General features: G+C 45.6%; 1 protein-coding gene across 2 annotated transcripts in view; it reads right to left on the bottom strand.

The window, feature by feature from the left end:
* The window catches only part of HSF2 (heat shock transcription factor 2), a 35,156-nt gene that overhangs the window by 15,027 nt on the left and 1,286 nt on the right, over nucleotides 1-18,843 (bottom strand). For both annotated transcript variants that reach the window (XM_068231390.1, XM_068231391.1), the window contains exons 2-7: nucleotides 14,986-15,094; nucleotides 10,982-11,109; nucleotides 10,757-10,881; nucleotides 6,196-6,271; nucleotides 1,393-1,454; nucleotides 1,197-1,278 (exon numbers count right to left, since the gene is read on the bottom strand). In XM_068231390.1, the coding sequence (XP_068087491.1) occupies nucleotides 1,197-1,278; nucleotides 1,393-1,454; nucleotides 6,196-6,271; nucleotides 10,757-10,881; nucleotides 10,982-11,109; nucleotides 14,986-15,094 (582 nt within the window). The remainder of the gene's footprint in view (nucleotides 1-1,196; nucleotides 1,279-1,392; nucleotides 1,455-6,195; nucleotides 6,272-10,756; nucleotides 10,882-10,981; nucleotides 11,110-14,985; nucleotides 15,095-18,843) is intronic.

The raw sequence follows: 18,843 nt of genomic DNA, 5'->3' as shown, positions 1-18,843 counted from the left end.
CTGATATGCATCAGGAGCTATAGGAAGTATGCTGCAGCACAGCTGACAGTTGTAAGGAGAGTACAGCACACATGGTTATACTCTACTTTATGCTGCTCTGCATGAATGAAAATAGAGAGGGCAGGCCTGGGACCACTGTTATGAGGTATAACTGTTTTGCTGCTCGCTGTTCTGCATGGCTGCAGAGGGGACTCTGTGAGGGGGGCACTCGATATTAATTGAGAGAAGGTGCCATGTTACAAATGCCCATTTTGATCAGCAGTGTATTTCAAGATGACCAATTTCAGAAATGTATCCTCATACTGAAGATTTAGTTTACAAGAAGCTGCATGAACAGGACTGCAGCACATAATTTAACCACATTCAGACCTGGATTATTGAAATCTACACACTTAAAGGAAACCAGACAAGAACGAAGCTTAAAAATGAAAAGAAGATGTTATACATACCTGGGGTGTCCTCCAGCCCCATAAGCCTGGATCGCTCCCACGCCACCGTCCTCCGCTGCCTCCATCGCCGGTACCGGGTCCCATCACTTCCGCCAGTCTTCCGCATGCACAGGGGCTCCCGCCGGCTCTGTACACATGCGCAGTACAGAGGGAGCGCACTGCGCTTGCGTCGACTGGCCAAAATGACGGGACCCGGTACCGGCGGACAGAGGCAACGGAGAAAGGCGGCATGGGAGTGATCCAGGCTGAAGGGGCTGGAGGAGCCCCAGGTATGTATAAATCTATAATGTTTGTTGTCTCTGGTTCTCTTTAAGACCCTGCCTCACTTAAAATGTGCTTGTGTGAGGTGGTGAGAGCAATTGTGCTAGATAGCCCCCACTAGAGGGCCCTTTAAGACCCTCCTCAAAAAGGTTTGGACTGGAAAGCGGTACTTGGGGGGTGGAGGTTGGGGATTCCTGGTTTAAATGATGTCATACCCCTTTACTTGGTATGATCCTCTGGCACTTGCCACTTCACCCTGCTCTGCCTGGATGTGCGTTGTGCCCGTGCCATGGCTGCTAAAAGACTTGCAGTGCCTCCTGAAGTGCTAAGCACTGCTCACATACAGGACCTCACTGCTGTCACTGACTGAGCAGGCAAGCTGTGGGCAGCCTATCAGGTGCATGGCTGAAATAGCCTTCAGTGCATGACAGATGTACAACTCCATTATTCCATCTGGACATTTTGTAGTGTTGAGAAGACGCTTACGTGGCAGTTGTCGTCAGTTTCTTTAACAATCGACTGTAAAATTGTTGTTTTTGGAGAATTTTGTGTGTTGAGCAGTAATGGTCTACGATAAAAACAAAACAAAGAATGGATTAATAGCAAAAAAAAAAAAAAATCTACAAACATCTGTTGTACATACGGCTCATACAGGCTCATGGTAAAAAAGAAAAATGCTTACTTTTTTCTCTTCAAACTCACTAATCTGTTGTTCTGCACCAAAGTCACAATGAACTGTACAATCTGGGGTTCACACAGAATAGAAAAGTTAAATTGCATGGTACTCTGAAAACCTGTTAACTCATTTCATAATTGCAGCCTTACATGGATAACATTGGACTATAAAGTGAAAGACTTACATATTATATACAGTAAATGTAACATGATGCATCACATACACAAAGAAGAACTTCAACCCAGGATTGACCTTTGTCCCAGTCAGTAGCTGATAACCCCTTTCCCAAGAGAAATATTTGCCTTTTCTTGAATAGATCATTAGGGATGTCTGTGTGGCTTATATTGTGGTAAAACACCTGTCAGAGTGTGATGTCATGGCTATGACTGTGAATCTCATTGTATTGTGGGAGATAATGGCTGGTGTCAACTACCAAGCAAGGTGTGTGTTCTGATTTATATACATACACACAAACTGTTAGCCTATTATGCTGATAAGACAGCCCAGCAGGCTCATGGCAATTCAAAGATTATGAACGAATTACACAGACAGTAGCAATAATTTCCTGATGTGTCTCCTATTTTTCAACCTCTCACTTCACAATGTTTCCCTACTACTATGTTTTGGTAAAGTTCCACTAACATACTGAAGTTATTTCCACTGAGCCAGCAGTCAGACCAAATCTGCCTTGAAAGTACACAATAGAGAGCTGGATTTAGAGATATAGATGGTCATTAATAGGGATGATCAATGAGATGCAAATATCAATCAAGTCTCATCAATGTTTACATTAATTGGTCAATTTTCAGGCTGCATAAATTGGCATACAAATTTACATCATCCTGCATGAACTCTGAAATATTTGCCTCTCACTGATCACCCCTATTCTTTAAGTTGCAAATAGTTCCACATTCATATGGAATTATGCCAACTTTGTATGCAAATTAGTGCAGATTGAAAACAAAGCAATCGAATCATGGTGAGGTGGAATTCGATTGGACCATTTTCAATCTGCATACAAAAATTTGTATCATCCTATATCAGAGTGGAACCTGTCAGGCAACAGAGTACTGCCGACACTGTAGAGACATGTCATCAGCCTCCTGGCTAGTGACATGTCTGTTGCCATGCAAAGGGGGGGGGGGGGGGGGGGGGGAAGTGTGTATGACTTCTGACTCCTGGCCATGGCAGTAGTCATGCGCCACGGCTGAGTTCAGGTGTGTGTGTGTGTGTGTGTGTGAGTGAGAGAGTGAGAGAGAGTGAGAGAGAGTGAGAGAGAGAGTGAGAGAGAGTGAGAGAGAGAGTGAGAGAGAGAGTGAGAGAGAGTGAGAGAGAGAGTGAGAGAGAGTGAGAGAGAGTGAGAGAGAGAGAGAGAGAGAGAGAGTGAGTGAGAGAGAGTGAGAGAGAGTGAGAGAGAGTGAGAGAGAGTGAGAGAGTGAGTGAGTGAGTGAGTGAGTGAGTGAGTGAGTGAGTGAGTGAGTGAGTGAGTGAGTGAGAGAGAGAGAGTGTGTGTGTGTGAGTGAGTGAGAGTGTGTGTGTGAGTGAGTGAGAGTGTGTGTGTGAGTGAGTGAGAGTGTGTGTGTGAGTGAGTGAGAGTGTGTGAGTGAGAGTGTGTGTGTGAGTGAGTGAGAGTGTGTGTGAGTGAGAGAGTGTGTGTGTGTGAGTGAGAGAGTGTGTGTGTGTGAGTGAGAGTGTGTGTGTGTGAGTGAGAGTGTGTGTGTGTGAGTGAGAGTGTGTGTGTGAGTGAGAGTGTGTGTGTGAGTGAGAGTGTGTGTGTGAGTGAGTGAGAGTGTGTGTGTGAGTGAGAGTGTGTGTGTGAGTGAGAGTGTGTGTGTGAGTGAGAGTGTGTGTGTGAGTGAGAGTGTGTGTGTGAGTGAGAGTGTGTGTGTGAGTGAGAGTGTGTGTGTGAGTGAGAGTGTGTGTGTGTGTGTGAGTTAGAGTGTGTGTGTGTGTGTGTGTGAGTTAGAGTGTGTGTGAGTTAGAGTGTGTGTGTTTACAGAAAACTGCTGTTATAAAAAGACATATCATAAGCAAAGGAGTGGACACAAGAAATTATGGGGGTAGGAAAAACCTAATGGTGGCTCATGAAATCTTATATAATTTGTAAAGGTCCAATTGGCTGGTATGTCCTCTTTTACTGTATACAGGTAGCAGAAAAGACATAATGAAAACTCAGACTTAATCTGGCATATAATCACACACTTCTCCATAATTTCTCCTAAAGTGACAGGAATATGTAAAGAAAAAAAAAATTGCAAAGAATACAATATTTTCCAAATTGCTTCCAATCAAGTTGCTGAACACTGAATTACATAATGCTACCTATAAAAAGGGAGGGCACTCTGCCTACCTGTACTTTCGAGCACCATCTGGCTATCTATATTAGGGATGGAGGCACTCTCGCCAACCACAATGGTAGGCACACTCTGGCTAACTACAACAGGGAGTCACTCTATGGCTGCCTATATTTAAAGGGAAGGTCCAAGCAAAAAAAAAAAAAAAATGAGTTTCACTTACTTGGGGCTTCTACCAGCCCCATGTAGCCATCCTGTGCCCTCGTAGTCACTCACTGCTGCTCCAGTCCCCCGCTGGCAGCTTTCTGACCTCGGAGGTCAGGGCCACATTGCATACATTTTTACGCATTCTAGCTAGTGCAGGAACAAAAATGTACGCGTTGCACCACTAACGCGTAAAAATGTATGTGTTAATGTTCCTGCACTAGCGGGAATGTGTAAAAATGTACGCAATTCGGCCCTGACCTCCGAGGTCAGAAAGCTGCCAGCGGGGGACTGGAGCAGCAGTGAGTGACTACGAGGGCACAGGATGGCTGCATAGGGCTGGTAGAAGCCCCAGGTAAGTGAAACTCATTTTTTTTTTTTGCTTGGACCTTCCCTTTAACGGTCTGATTCTTTCCAAAGAAAACACTGTACAGTGATGTGAAAAACTATTTGCCCCCTTCCTGATTTCTTATTCTTTTGCAGGTTTGTCACACTTAAATGTTTCTGCTCATCAAAAACCATTAAAGAGAACCTGAGGTGGGTTTGAAGAATATTATCTGCATACAGAGGCTGGATCTGCCTATACAGCCCAGCCTCTGTTGCTATCCCAAACCCCCCTAAGGTCCCCCTGCACTCTGCAATCCCTCGTAAATCACAGCCACGCTGCTGACAAACAGCTTGTCAGAGCTGGCTGTGTTTATCTCTATAGTGTCAGTCTGCTGCTCTCCCCGCCTCCTGCAGAACTCCGGTCCCCGCCTGCATCCCTTACCTCCCTGCTGATTGGAGGGAAGGGACCGGGGCAGGGACCGGAGCTATGCAGGAGGCGGGGGAGCAGCTAAGACTGACACTACAGATGTAAACACAGCCTCACAGCACGGCTGTGATTTATGAGGGATTGCAGAGTGCAGGGGGACCTTAGGGGGGTTTGGGATAGCAACAGAGGCTGGGCTGTACAGGCAGATCCAGCCTCTGTATGCAGATAACATTCTTTAAACACACCTCGGGTTCTCTTTAACTATTAGTCATACCTTTAGCCATAGACCCTGAACAAGCATATGCAGATCAGGCGTTTGACACTATTGTATTGATCTGACAAGATTAGCTGCATGCTTGTTTCTGGTGTTATTCAGACCCTACCGCAGCCAAAAATCAGCAGGGCTGCCAGGCAACTGGTATTGTTTTAAAGAGAGTCTGAAGCGAGAATAAATCTCGCTTCAGACCTCATAGATAGCAGGGGCACGTGTGCCCCTGCTAAACCGCCGCTATCCCGTGGCTTAACCGGGGTTCCTGAACCCCCAAATCCCCTCGTTTCAGCGGGGGAGCGCTTCCTGGTTGGGGCAGGGCTAACCGCCGCAGCCCTGCCCCACGCGCGCATCTCCGCCTCTCCCCCGCCCCTCCCAGTCTTCCTTCACTGAGAGGGGCGGGGGAGAGGCGGCGATGCACCGCTGATAGACGCGACTGGAGGCAGGGCTGCAGCCGTTAGCCCTGCCTCCAGGAGCGACCAAGTTTGCGACCAAGTGTCGCAGTGGGGGGTTTGGGGGTGAAGGGACCCCCGTTTAGCGGCGCTATAGCGGCGGTTTAGCAGGGGCACACGTTGTCCAATGGTTTACACTTGCGTTACAGTGGCAAACGGATCCGTGAAACCGGATCTGATCCTCGGTCCATCGGATCAGTTTTCACTCCGTTTCTGTTCTGCTGCCCCACATCCCCAAAGAGTATTTTTCTATTTAGAACAGTCCGTTTCTTCACTAGTGTGAAGAAACATTCATTTTTATCATTGCCCCCAATGCAGCGCTTCAGCTTCCGTTCCCCTAGGCTCATTGGTCCAGAAAAATTGGTGCAGCAGGAAACTTGCAGTCCGTTCAGCGGATCGTGCAAAACAGATCTGTTTGAACAGGTCCATAGGTTAACATTGGATCCATTTGCATCCGTTTCCTTCCCATCCGCGAACACACCAGTTTTTTTTTTTTAACTGTTATGTGGCCCAGACCTAAAGCAATCTGAAGTGGGAAACCTCTAACTAAAAATCAGAGGCTTCCCAGATCATTCTCCAGGCCACCATTCCAGTACTAGGTGCCATCTTAACCTTATAGCCAGAAGCTTTTCCGTTGAGTGCATCCACCCTGGGCATGTTAAGAGTATGGTCCGCACATGGCCCGCAGTAGAAAGCACTTGTGCATGGGGTTTTTCCTCTGTGCAAAAGTGTTTCCCTCTACTGGACATGCACAGACCACACATGGATGTGCTCATTTACAGCTGGACAATATTAAGCCATACTCTAAATATGTAATGTACTCAAAATTAGAGTTACCTTCCGAATAACTTGCTGCTGCTGAGAATGTTTTGTCCTGAGCTCAGAAATTTCTCTCCAAAGAGCTTCGTTTTCCCTGCAAAGCAAACATAGTATGAAATACAAGGGTACAAAAAGCTATACATCATCAGTACTAGATATTGGGCAATTTCCATTGATCGGACAGAATGGAACATAAATCGATTCTCCCCTGATCCAATAAAATGGTCAAATCAAATGGTCGATCATACAGGAAAACCGAGCAATGAATGGGCACCTTTTGCAGCTTGTGGCAATTGCATACACATATATGTTTTCGAGGTAGAAGGAGAAAAGGAAGGAGAAAAAAAATGGGTAGAACCATTGCACACTTAAAACTGATTCCCACCATAGATCTCAGTTGTAAACAATTTTACACAGCGATTTCTAGAGGTTTTTTTTTTTTTTAAACTCCCCGATCCAGCGCAGTACCATCTTCTCCATCGGGCTCCGGCGGACATAGCTTAACCTAACCGGGTCCGCTCTACTGCGCAGGCACAAAGCACCTGTGCAGTAGAGGGGACACAATCGGGTTTGGCTATGGTAAATATCGTCTGCGCTGGATCTGTGCTGCACAGGAGGAATGGGGAAGCCTCAATAGGAGGCAAGTACCCCCCGGGGGCTTTTTTTTTTTTTTTTTTTTTTTTTTAATACACAACATATTCTCTTTAAAAAGAGGAGCTGTCAGCCATACTATCTCAGGGGAAAAAAATAAATATATAAGTAGATAAATACTTGCTCTACTTAGATAACAGATGTATTGCAATGTCCATGTTATGATTCCTGTGAATTTTATAAAGGAAAAGTAGAGAATCCTATTGTAGACAGTTTCCATATTTACTGTGGCTATTTTGAAGCCAGTCGTGATGTAATATCCGCACTTAGTTGTCTCTGCCTGATTTGCCCGCCCTTCACTATAGAAAGTGCATTGTTTCAGCCTGAGAAATTTTGGCCAATCAGAGAGGAACAGAGGTGTGGGAGGGGAAAACAGGAGGGAAAGAGGCTTCAGCCAATCAGGCTGCATTAGTGAAGTCTGAGGTGAAGTAAGCAAGCAGAAAAAAAAACAAAAAAAAAAACACGACAACCCAGCATGCCCTGCAACTGTTTCAACAGAAGCTCCATAGTGTGAACACTGAGGCGCTCATTGGTTAATCAAATAAAGCTCTGGGTAACAGATGATAAAACTTATCAATTCCATAATCTGCCACATTTTACAATAATAGTGAAAGATGTGTTAGGCGTTAAAGGCAACAGTAGCATTTGTTCGATTTTGTGAAACGCTTCCAAAAAAGCCACCCTCTCACAGAGTCCTTTCAGTAAAAAATTATGTGAGTCAGTGTGACTGCTCTGGAATAATAGTACTGCAGCACTTAAAGAAAACCTAAACCGAAAAAAAAAATATGAGTTTCACTTACCTGGGGCTTCTACCAGCCCCCTGCAGCCATCCTGTGCCCTTGTAGTCACTCACTGCTGCTCCGGTCCCCCGCTAGTTTCATTTTTGCCGACTCGGAGTCGGCTGGCCGCCACGCGTACATTTGCACGCATTCCAGCAGGTGCAGAAACAGTGTTCTCCCTAGAAATGTTTTCCAGCCGGGTGGCATGAAATAGTCAGGTGGCTTGTAAAAGTAGCCGGGTGGGGCGAGATGAGAGAATGCAGGGCCAGTGCTTCTGTGTGCTACTCTGCTTACAGAATAGGAGGTGATGAGCGGATGACAGCCGGGTGCTCACCAAAACTAGCCGGGTGGAGCACCCAGCTAAAAGAGCCTGGGGAGAACACTGCAAAGGCTACCGTGGACATTAACACATACCGTATTTTTCGGGATATAAGACGCACTTTTTCTTCCCCAAAACTGGGGGGGAAAAGTGGGTGCGTCTTATATTCAAAAGGTACGGTTTTGGGTCCCAGAATATACTCACCTGATCCTGCCGCCGCGCTCCTGTCCTCCATCTGCGGTAATCCGAGGCTGCCCGATCATCCAGATTCATGTCTTCTGTATCATGAGGCTTCCCATTCCTTAAGGATGCAGCTCTTTGGTGTCCCATCCGCCGCGTTCCTCATCGCTGCAGTCTCGGTATATAGACTGCAGCCTTCCGGTGTACGCATTCCTCTGCCCGATACTCTTCCTAGTTACCGCGTCATAGGCACTTCCTGGTTACAGTGCCTCTTCTGTGTGACCCGCAGCACATGTGCGCCTGACGTCACGTGCGCTGTAACCAGGAAGTGCCTATGACGCGGTAACTAGGAAGAGTATCGGCAGAGGAACGAGTACCCCGGAAGGCTGCAGTCTATATACCGAGACTGCAGCGATGAGGAACGCGGCGGATGGGACGCCAAAGAGCTGCATCCTTAATGAGTGGGAAGCCTCATGATACAGACGACATGAATCTGGATGATCGGGCAGCCTCGGATTACCGCAGATGGAGGACAGGAGCGCGGCGGCAGGATCAGGTGAGATACAGCAGAGGTTAGTTAGTGAAGTGTAGCATAGTGTAGTGTCGTTGGTGGGGGGGCAGAAGGGGTTAGTTAGTGAAGTGAAGTGTAGTTGGTGGGGGCAGCATAGGTTAGTTAGTGAAGTGTAGTGTAGTTGGTGGGGACAGCAGAGGTTAGTTAGTGAAGTGTAGTGAGGTGTAGTTGGTGGGGGGCAGAAGGGGTTAGTTAGTGAAGTGTAGTGTAGCTGGCCAGTGTAGCCTAGATGGAGACATTTTAGAGGGGAGTAGGTTGGTAAGACGCCCCTGCACCAAAGACGCATCTAGGTTTAGTTAATTTTTTTTTCCTGATTTTTGCCATCTAAAACTAGGTGCGTCTTATATGTCGGAGCGTCTTATATTCCGAAAAATACGGTACATTTTTACGCGTTGGAGGTGCAATGCGTAATTTTTTTACGCATTGCACCACCAACGCGTAAAAATATATATGTTAATGTCCGCAATAGCTTTCTGCACCAGCGGGAATGCGTGCAAATGTACGCGTGGCGGCCCACCGACTCCGAGTCGGCAAAAACGAAACTAGCTGGTAGCGGGGGACCGGAGCAGCAGTGAGTTACTACGAGGGCACAGGATGGCTGCAGGGGGCTGTTAGAAGCCCCAGGTAAGTGAAACTCATTTTTTTTTCGGTTTAGGTTTCCTTTAAGCAAGCTATTCAAGTAACAGAGGAAGGGGCTAACTGTAAGGTTAGCATATCAGTTTCTGTCACAACAATGAGAAGGTATGGCCCAGACTCTTCATTAACACAACTTAATGGGATATTTAAAGTGAACTTAAGGTGCTCCCATTTCAAGAACAGAAAATGTCTACATTTTCTTAATGAAACTGAACAATGGATTCTACCCATTTCTGTAAACCAGGCTGATGTTTAGATTTGCATGGAGCTGGACATCAGGAGTGCATTATGTTGATGTAGATGGTAAGACAGTGCTCACAGCAAGTACAGCCAGTGCTTTCACATCCCATGCAGTCATTCCAGAGCTACAGGTAGTCCCCTGGTTAACAAACAAGATAGGGACTGTAGGTTTGTTCTTAACCTGAATCTGTTCTTAAGTCGGAACACTGTGCCATCTCTGTCTCCTGAACATCCTCTGTGCCCACCTGTGCCTCCAGTGTCCCCCTCTGCCCCCTGTATCTGCTTATACAAGTTTAAAAGCCATTTTTTCTTTGAATTTTTAAATGGACCCTGAGCGCAACATAAAAATGAAATTTAGACTTACCCGGGGCTTTCTCCAACCCCCTTAGCCCTCGAGGTCCCTAGTACTCCGGCAACTTTAAATGAAGTCGCCCCTGCGCGCTGTCCCGTATGCTGTGTGTCTTCATGCCGGCCGGCGTAAGAGTCCTGCACATGCACGGTTTAGCCTTAGAGCACCGCGCATGCGCAGGACTATTATGCTGTCTGGCGTGATGAGGCGCGCCGTGTGTGGCGGGGGTGCACATGAATGACTTGACGAAGTTGCTAGATTACCGGGGCCAGGATGCTAAGGGACCTCGTGGGCTACGGGGGGGGGGGAAAGAATGGTCCTAAAAGCCCCCTTACTAAGATGTTAAGAAAAACAAAAATTTGCTTTCCTAAAACAGAAAGAATTTGCGATAATTCAGGTTGGAGTGAGCTCGAGATGTCTCCCAGAGCACCACTGCTGAATATATGCAAATTAACCATTGTGATGCAGAAATGCCTTCAGCAAGCATACAGCTGAGCCATTTTCCTAGCTAGGGAGTAGTCATCCCTGACTAGCACTGACACGGCTGCAGACAACATTGTGCTACAGAGCGGTCCCCAATGTAAAACTGACTGATGAATTCTACCTTACGCATGGACTATAAACCAACCCTTCTACAGCTGTGCAGCAGGGAGTGAAGAGCCAAATGGCACCATGGCATTAGAAAATTAAATTTTGGGACATTTTATATATTCCTATATGTAGCCGAAGACAAATGCAACAAAATCAATGTCTCTGTATGGGTTAGAAGGCCAGCTGGGGAACACATGGTGCGACGCCTTCCTTTTGCTTTCACGCAATCAGTGCCGCCTGCACAATAAACAGCAATAAATTACCTTTTTAAATTGAACAGTCGTGAATCAATAGTGTCCTGTTTCATCTGAACCTTTTGAGCATTATTCAAAATTTTAGAGATGTCTTCCTGTCTCACTTTAGTGTCTTCAGGTCTTGTAGAGGATACCTGGCAAAAACACATGCAAGAATGAAAAATGAGAATCCAAACTCATCAGGGAAATAGTTGTGTGGAAATAATATTTGCGTATAAAATACATTCTCTTCACCTTCCTTTTGATATTCTCTAGCAGCTCATCTTGCCCTTGAATGAAGTACGGATGCTGAAACTCAACCGGTCCATCCCTCTCCTGCTTTACAATTCCAGAGTCAACATGAACCACCTTTCTGAATCCATCTGAAAGCAAAATTTCATAAAATGCTACATGATAAAAAAAAAAAAAAAAAAAAGCCACAAGTTTCACATACAAATCAACTTACCATATACAAGACCATTATAGGGAATTGTATTGTTAAAAATCGACACCAAACCTGTGCTGTTTACATGCTCACAGCAAACTGGAAGTTGCAACACCAAAGAACACTTCAGTGCTTGCACTGGCCGCTTCTGGCATCTCCATAGAGACCTCATGCCATAGCTTACTTATGTGCACATGCACCTTATCACCCACTATGGTCACATACTGGCAGTAGTCAGGTCTACTGCTGGCACACATTTAAAAGCTCAGCATCTCTGCCCTTTCAGGCTATACTTCCATTGCCATAAAGCTGTTTGCTGTTTGGAGCAGTCACCCATCTGGCTGGCCATCCAACAATGAAAATATAAACTTCAGCACATTCACGAGACAAAGTATACAGCACAAGTTGGTGCTCTCCATTTCCTCCTTTTACTGCAGAGGAAAGCATGCTACCTTCCCACCCAGAGGAAAAAACCAGTGCAGCAGTGGTAACCAGCAGTGCTCATAACATACTGCAAAATAGTGACTGTCACCAAAAACAACCCATATGGATAGTCCATAGCCAATGTATGTTCAAACCACTTTTATGTAAAGTTCTAAAAACCAGGGCTGTGGAGTCGGTACAAGAATCCTCTGACTCCTCAGGTTAGGATTCCACTGACTCCGACTCCTAATTTGCATATTACAATTTTGTTGATTGAAAGTATGTAACATGAAATGCATCTCAACTGCCAATTGGAATTTTAAAATACAACTGAAGTGAGAAGGATAAGAAGGCTGCCATATTTATTCCCTTTTAAACAATACGAGTTACCTGGCTAACTGGCTGATCTTCTGCCTCTAATACTTTTAGTCATAGACAAACTAGTCCTTGGTAAGAGTACTTGTAGAAGACAGGAACAAAAGAACATCTATCAGGCCCTAGGCAATGTGACTGTGGGTACATGTAAGAGTGATGTGCAGGTACTCTGCAGGAGAATGAGGCCATTCTTCCTCTATTACACATTCTTCATGCACAATCTGAACCAGGTTTATGGGTGACAAACAACACCTCTGTGTTCAATGTGCATAACATTCTCAGTGGATTCCCTGCAGCTCTGTGGGGAGTGCATATGTAGAGTATAGTACTACTGTGTAACAAAGTAAACCTGAGACAGATGAAATTAAAGTTTTATACATACATGTGGCTTCCTCCAGCCCCCTTCAGGCTAATCGGTCCCTCTCTGTCCTCCTCCACCACCTGGATCTTCTGCTATGGGTCCAGATACTTTAGTCAGTCGGGCGCAGTGCACATGCACACACTCCGCTGCCAGGAGCATACTACACATGCGCAGCACTATTGCGCAGGTGCTGAATGTTCCTGGCCGTGGGAGCGCTACGCGGCTGGACTGCGCTGACTGACTGAATTATCAGGGCTCATAGCAGAAGATCCGGGTGGTGGAGGAGGACAGCGACTGCATTAGCCTGAAGGAGGCTGGAGGAAGCCCCAGGTATGTATAAAACTTTTCTTTTCATCCGTCTCAGGCACCCTTTCATTTGAAGTCACCAAACCAAATGTTAACAACTTATCAAATTATTTGATTTCATGAGCTATGGGAGTGCATACATTTGCATAAAGCAGCATCAACGCAGAATTATTTCCATCTCATTGACCATCTCTATTTATGACACAGCTACACATCAGGAGAGATAAATTATATAGATAGAATAAAAATACGGGGACTGCTTTATTGAAGCAGCACAAGTAATTTTTGTATTGGTTTATTTCATTTTTGTGGACTAAGCACAGCTATTACCGTATATATAAAATATTTATGATTACTATTATCTGAGAATTAGAACATTTTATCTTATTTTCTATTTTAATTACAGTTTAAAATTCATTAGGTGCATTTTCTCCTGACTCCAGGTACCCAAAGATTGCCCCGACTCCAACTCCACAGCCCTGGTAAAAACAGTCACCATTGAGTCAATACTCACAGGAGTCCCTATGACAAGGACCTTTAGAAATAACAGCGCATAAAAAGCACTTAATCGTGTAGTGTAGATATTCAGTCTCCAATCCCGACCAGTTTCAGAATTACACCGTCATCATGGTGACTGTTTTAAGAACTTTACACTAAAGGTCAATTGAAGTGAGAGGGATAGGGAGGCTGCCATGTTTATTTCCTTATAAACAATTCCATTTGCCTGGCAGCCCTGCTGCTGTAGTGTCTGAATAACACCAGAAACAAGCATACAGCTAATCTTACCAGATCTGACAATGTCAGAAACACCTGATCTGCATAGGCTTGTTCAGGGTCTATCGCCAAAAGTAATATGCTAGAGTACACACTGCGATTTTCTGGAAGATTTACAGTCAGATCATTTCCAACATGTCCGATCTGATATCTGATTGATTTCTGATAGTTTTCCAATTGATTTTTGATAGGAGTGAACGGAAAACACTCAGAAATCAGATTGGACATGTTGTAAATAATTGATCTGACAGTAAATCTGCCATAAAATCTCATAGCGTGTACCTAGCATTAAAATGGCAGAGGAACAGCAGGATAGCCAGGCAACTAGTATTGCTTAAAAGGAAATCGATATGCCAGCCTCCATATCCCTCTTGCTTCAGTTTGCCTTTAAAAGCTGTTTGGATATACATTGGATACGGACTATTGCAAGCAATGGGTGACTGCAGGTTACCACTGCTTTTGGATACTACTGTCTGAAAATATAATTGATAGCAAATGCTCAGGGGATTTGTGCAACGCAAATGGGCTGTCAGACCTACCTGCCCCTAGACACCCAATTGTGAGTGTACATGTGTTGTACCGCTGGTTTTTAAATATGTGACTGTATATTTGCAATAACTTTTAAAAGTGCCCAGCAGAGCTCTTCACAACTGTATCCCGCTGACTAGGCTTGTGAGCACGTTCCTCCTGCGCTTCCACACAGTCTGTGGCAAAGAAGTTAACTTCCTCCTGCTCTCTTGGCCAGCTGGTACAGCCCTCCTTCCTTATATTATGTTATCAGTATATTTTTGAGGGGGGTGTCCAGAGCAAACTAACACAAACACTGGGAAAGCGTACAAACTCCAAGCAAATAGTCTCCTTAACATTAACACATTACATCTTCAAACATACACACACTTATTTTAACCACTTCTGGTTACTTCAGCAGTCTCTGGTCCTTAAATGGATACTGAGCAGGTTATAAAAACACAATCTGCACTTACCTGGGGCTTCCTCCAGCCCACCATAGGCCCCAAGGTCCCCCTGCGTCATCGGCGTGAGTGCCGGCCGGCATTATAGCGCGTAGCATGCACGACAGGGACTCAGGGTTACCGCTCTGACAGTGAATTTCCGTCCCAAGTCTGACTCGGGGTTACCGCTAAGGAGGTTAAGGAACAGAGACTGCTGGTACCAAAAAAAAGTTGCCTTTCCGAGGAATTGCCACACATACCGGCTGACCTCCCTCCCCGCAGGCCCCTCTCTCTGCTTTCGCTATGTTGGTAGAGCTGTGTGAGAGGGTCAGGAGCCGCTTTCATTGGCTTATGACGCTGTCCAACAATGCAAGCCAATGGGATTGGCTTACAGTAATGACAGGGTTAGGAGCCAATGAAATCAGCTCCTGACCGGCTCACACAGCTCTGTCGTCATACAGACGGAAGTGATCTGCGGCAGAGAAAGAGAGACACAATCGGCGGGATGATTGAAATCTACGCACTGGCAGCAGTAGGGGGATCAAAACCAAGCATAAATTGAATTCATCAAGGTCCGGAAGTGGCTAAACCAATTATATACAGCATTTGGGTTATGTATACTTACACATATTCAGTTGCCTCACAAAGCTGGCCATATTATTGTGCTTGAAGTACTTTGGCAAGATCTCCTTTGCAAACCGTTGCTCATCGAGGACCAAGAAACTCTGCCCATTCTGAAACAAAAAGATTGCCAAAAATCTGGACATTAAGGCAGCTGAATCAGTATGCAAACCTGAAAAAGATCTTGTGAGCCTTGCATATCTCAGCTGAGCAAGTATGTACTTCTCTAATATTCATGAAATTGTCACCATTCACTAGCCTAAATTATGAGGTACACACATCAGCCAGTCACAAAAATAAAACCAGACAAGTAACGTGAATAACAATGATTATCTTATTACAATTGCAGCCATCATGGAGTGAGATATATTACACTGCAAGTGACAAGTCAGTTATTGATTAATTGCTGGAAGCAAAAAAAAGGGGAATGAAAGGGGGGGGGGGGGCAACAAATAAAATAAACATAACACACAAAAACTGGGCCATGGACAAATATTTTAAAGGGGTGTTCCCAGGGTGAAGTCGCTAGTACATTGCAAATCCCCAGAGCAAAATAGACAAGACTCCCTAAAAATTACAGATGGCGCCCGACTATTGAGTTATATTTTATATAGCTTGTTAACAGATCTAGTTTTGTACTTTTTGGCAGTATAGCGGTATAGGGGTAGCACTTCTGCCTTGCAGCTCTGAGTCCCCAGATCAAATCACAGCCAGAGCACTAAATGCCCGGAGTTTGCATGTTCTCCCCGAGGGTTTCCAGTGGGCACTGCACTGCAAAATTCATACCATTTGCAGTACTGAATTTAAAGGATGTACACAAGAAAGCTGCTCGGCACTTGCAGGGTACGGGACACTCCACTCTAATAGCAAACACATACAGTTCTTGCCCACCTGCGTCCGTGGCTCATGGACACCAAGGGGACGTGCGCACAGTAGAGATGAGGAAAAAGCATACTAAACTGCTGAACAAAAGATACAGAACGGGCACTGTCTCCTCACAGGTGTTTATTCCCATACAGGTGACGCCCAGACAAGCACCTGACCAAGTGCTGTGACAGCGCAAAACTGCAGTAGTGCCCGTCCCGCTTCTCCCAACTTTAATCTTCACAGGTGTTTATCCCCATAGGTCAGCTAGCACAACAATGCACTTGTGAAGTTTCCATCAAACCTTTGTGTTGTCACATGTGCGCAGGTGGGGAAAGTTGGGAGAAGCGGGACGGGCACTACAGCAGTTTTGCGCTGTCACAGCACTTGGTCACGTGCTTGTCTGGGCATCACCTGTATGGGAACAAACACCTGTGAGGAGACAGTGCCAATTCTGTATCTTTTGTTCATCAATTTAAAGGATACCTGCAGTGAGGGGAAATGGAGGCTGGCATTTATTTCCTTCTAAACAATACTAGTTGCCTGACAATCTGCTGATATTTCATACATCAATAATGTCTGAATCACCCAACTGACACAAGCATGTAGCAAATCTAGTCAAAGGGCTGGTGCACACCAAGAGCGCTTCTGAGAACTTTTAAAAAGGCTAGCCCCTTAAAAAGCGCTTGGTTAATGTATTAGAATGGGATGGATCACACCAGAGCAATGTGATTGTTTTTTTTCCCATGCGCAAGTCCTGCAGCATTTTTTGCTGATTTCGGAGGAGATTCAGCTTCAATGTTAAGTAAAGAAAAGTGGAAAATCGCTAGATCAGAGCGATTTCCCAAGCGTTTTTGTTACAGAAGCTGTTCATTTCCAGGTTTACTGTAGTAAAAAATAAAATAAAAAAAAAAACAAAAAAAAACGCTACACCAAATGCTCCAAAAATCATTAGGCATGATTAGAAAAATCACTAGGGCACATGCCTAATATTGCCTTGAAAAATCACTTAAAGAGGAACTGTAACGGCAAAACGTCCCCTGAGGGGTACTCACCTCGGGTGGGGGAAGCCTCCGGATCCTAATGAGGCTTCCCACGCCGTCCTGCGTACCTCGGGGGTCTCGCTGCAGCCCTCCGTACAGCCGTGACGTAATATTTACCTTCCTGGCTCCTGCGCAGGTGCTCTGACGGCTGTCGGCTCCGAAGTAGGCGGAAATACCCGATCGCCGTCGGGTCCGCTCTACTGCGCAGGCGCAAGTCTCCGGCGCCTGCGCAGTAGAGCGGACCCGACGGAGATCGGGTATTTCCGTCTATTTCCGAGCCGAATGCAGCCACAGCGCCCCCGCTGAAGCCAGCAAAGGTAAATATTGAAATTACAGTCGGGCCTGTCGCCGGCTGTTCAGAGGGGTGCAGCGAGACCCCCGTGGGACGCAGGGCGTCGTAAGGAAGCCTCATTAGGATCCGGAGGCTTCCCCCACCCGAGGTGAGTACCCCCCAGGGGATCTTTTTAAAGTTACAGAGTCTCTTTAAAAAAAAGTGCTGAGAGTTTGCGATTACGCTAGGGGTTTTTGGTGTGCACTGGCCTAAACTTCAGTCAGAAATCTGTTCTGCCTGCTTGTTCAGGGGCTATGGCTAAATGCCTTATGCTAGGTACACACGATACAATTTTCTCACAGATTTACAGTCAGATCGATTTCCAATTGATTTTTCATAAACCAGCGGAAAAAAATCGATTGAAAATCAGATTGGACCTGTTGGAAATAAATCGCTCTAACAGTAAATCTGTCAGAAAACTGCATCGTGTGTACCTAGCATTAGAAGCAGAGGGCAGCAGGAAAGTCAGGCAATTTGCACTGTTTAAAAATACATATATGGCAGCCATCATATCTCTCTCACTTCAGTTGTCCTTTGAGGCCACATTCACAGTGGCTGTTGCGTTCCCTGTGACAGCACAGGGGTTGTAACAGTAGTGCTGCACATCATGCTCTCATTATAGTGTTGGTACATTGAAGCATAGCAAGGAAATGAACAGCGCTACTTAAAAACAGGCAAGTGCCTACCTGCAAAAGAGTGCAAGCCCCACTTGTGGGATATAATACACACCGAGCATACACATGACCTGTCTACCACTGGAGGAGGATGTTAGTTTCCTGTAACAGCTTGCATGCAACCTATTAAGTACTCGTCCCTCCCACTCCAAAGAAGTCGATCCTCCATGGGAGGGGCCTAACACTAACTAAATCCTAACCTATGTATATGCATAGCCTGGGTGCGGCTAATCAAATAAAATCGAAAATTGAAAATTACGCAAAAGGTGGATCAGCGCAACACCAGGCCGCCTCCGAATGGCCTCCAATCAGAGGTGCGCTGAGCCCCCCCAGAAACTACAAACGCACCTTGAACCCAAACAGAAGCTCTGCAAATACACAAAAAGCATGGCTGTTAAGTGGGAGCAGCTGACCAAAAACGAAATAAATTAGTACATAGCAAGGAAATGAACAGCGCTACTTAAAAACAGGCAAGTACCTACCTGCAAAAGAGTGCAAGCACCACTTGTGGGATATAATACACACCGAGCATACACATGACCAATCTACCACTGGAGGAGGATGTTAATTTCCTGTAACAGCTTGCATGCAACATTGAAGCATGCAGTCAATCAAAAAAAAAGTATGTTTCATGTCTACTGTTAATGCTTGCATTTAGCAGCAATACTCTGCATTACCATGCCGCAACCCATTATACCACAACGCACCTGCCGCATAGTTGGTGCATTGTGGTGAGGTAAGCCACATTACAATGCACCACTGTGAACATAGCCTACCACAAATCTGAAGTGATTGGGGGAGGGGGAGGGGGTGCACACACACCTATGTAGAGGGAAGTTTGTGGATCCCATAGAGCCCTCTCAGTCATCTCTGTGCCATCGATCCACTACTGTCCCGTTGAAATGTGCTGCCTTCGGGACTTCACAGAAGGCTTTGAAAGCAATCGCGTC

The sequence above is a fragment of the Hyperolius riggenbachi genome, chromosome 4 (genome assembly GCF_040937935.1).
Source record: "Hyperolius riggenbachi isolate aHypRig1 chromosome 4, aHypRig1.pri, whole genome shotgun sequence".
NCBI classification, from domain to species: domain Eukaryota; kingdom Metazoa; phylum Chordata; class Amphibia; order Anura; family Hyperoliidae; genus Hyperolius; species Hyperolius riggenbachi.
This window is presented reverse-complemented; position numbering and strand designations above follow the sequence as displayed.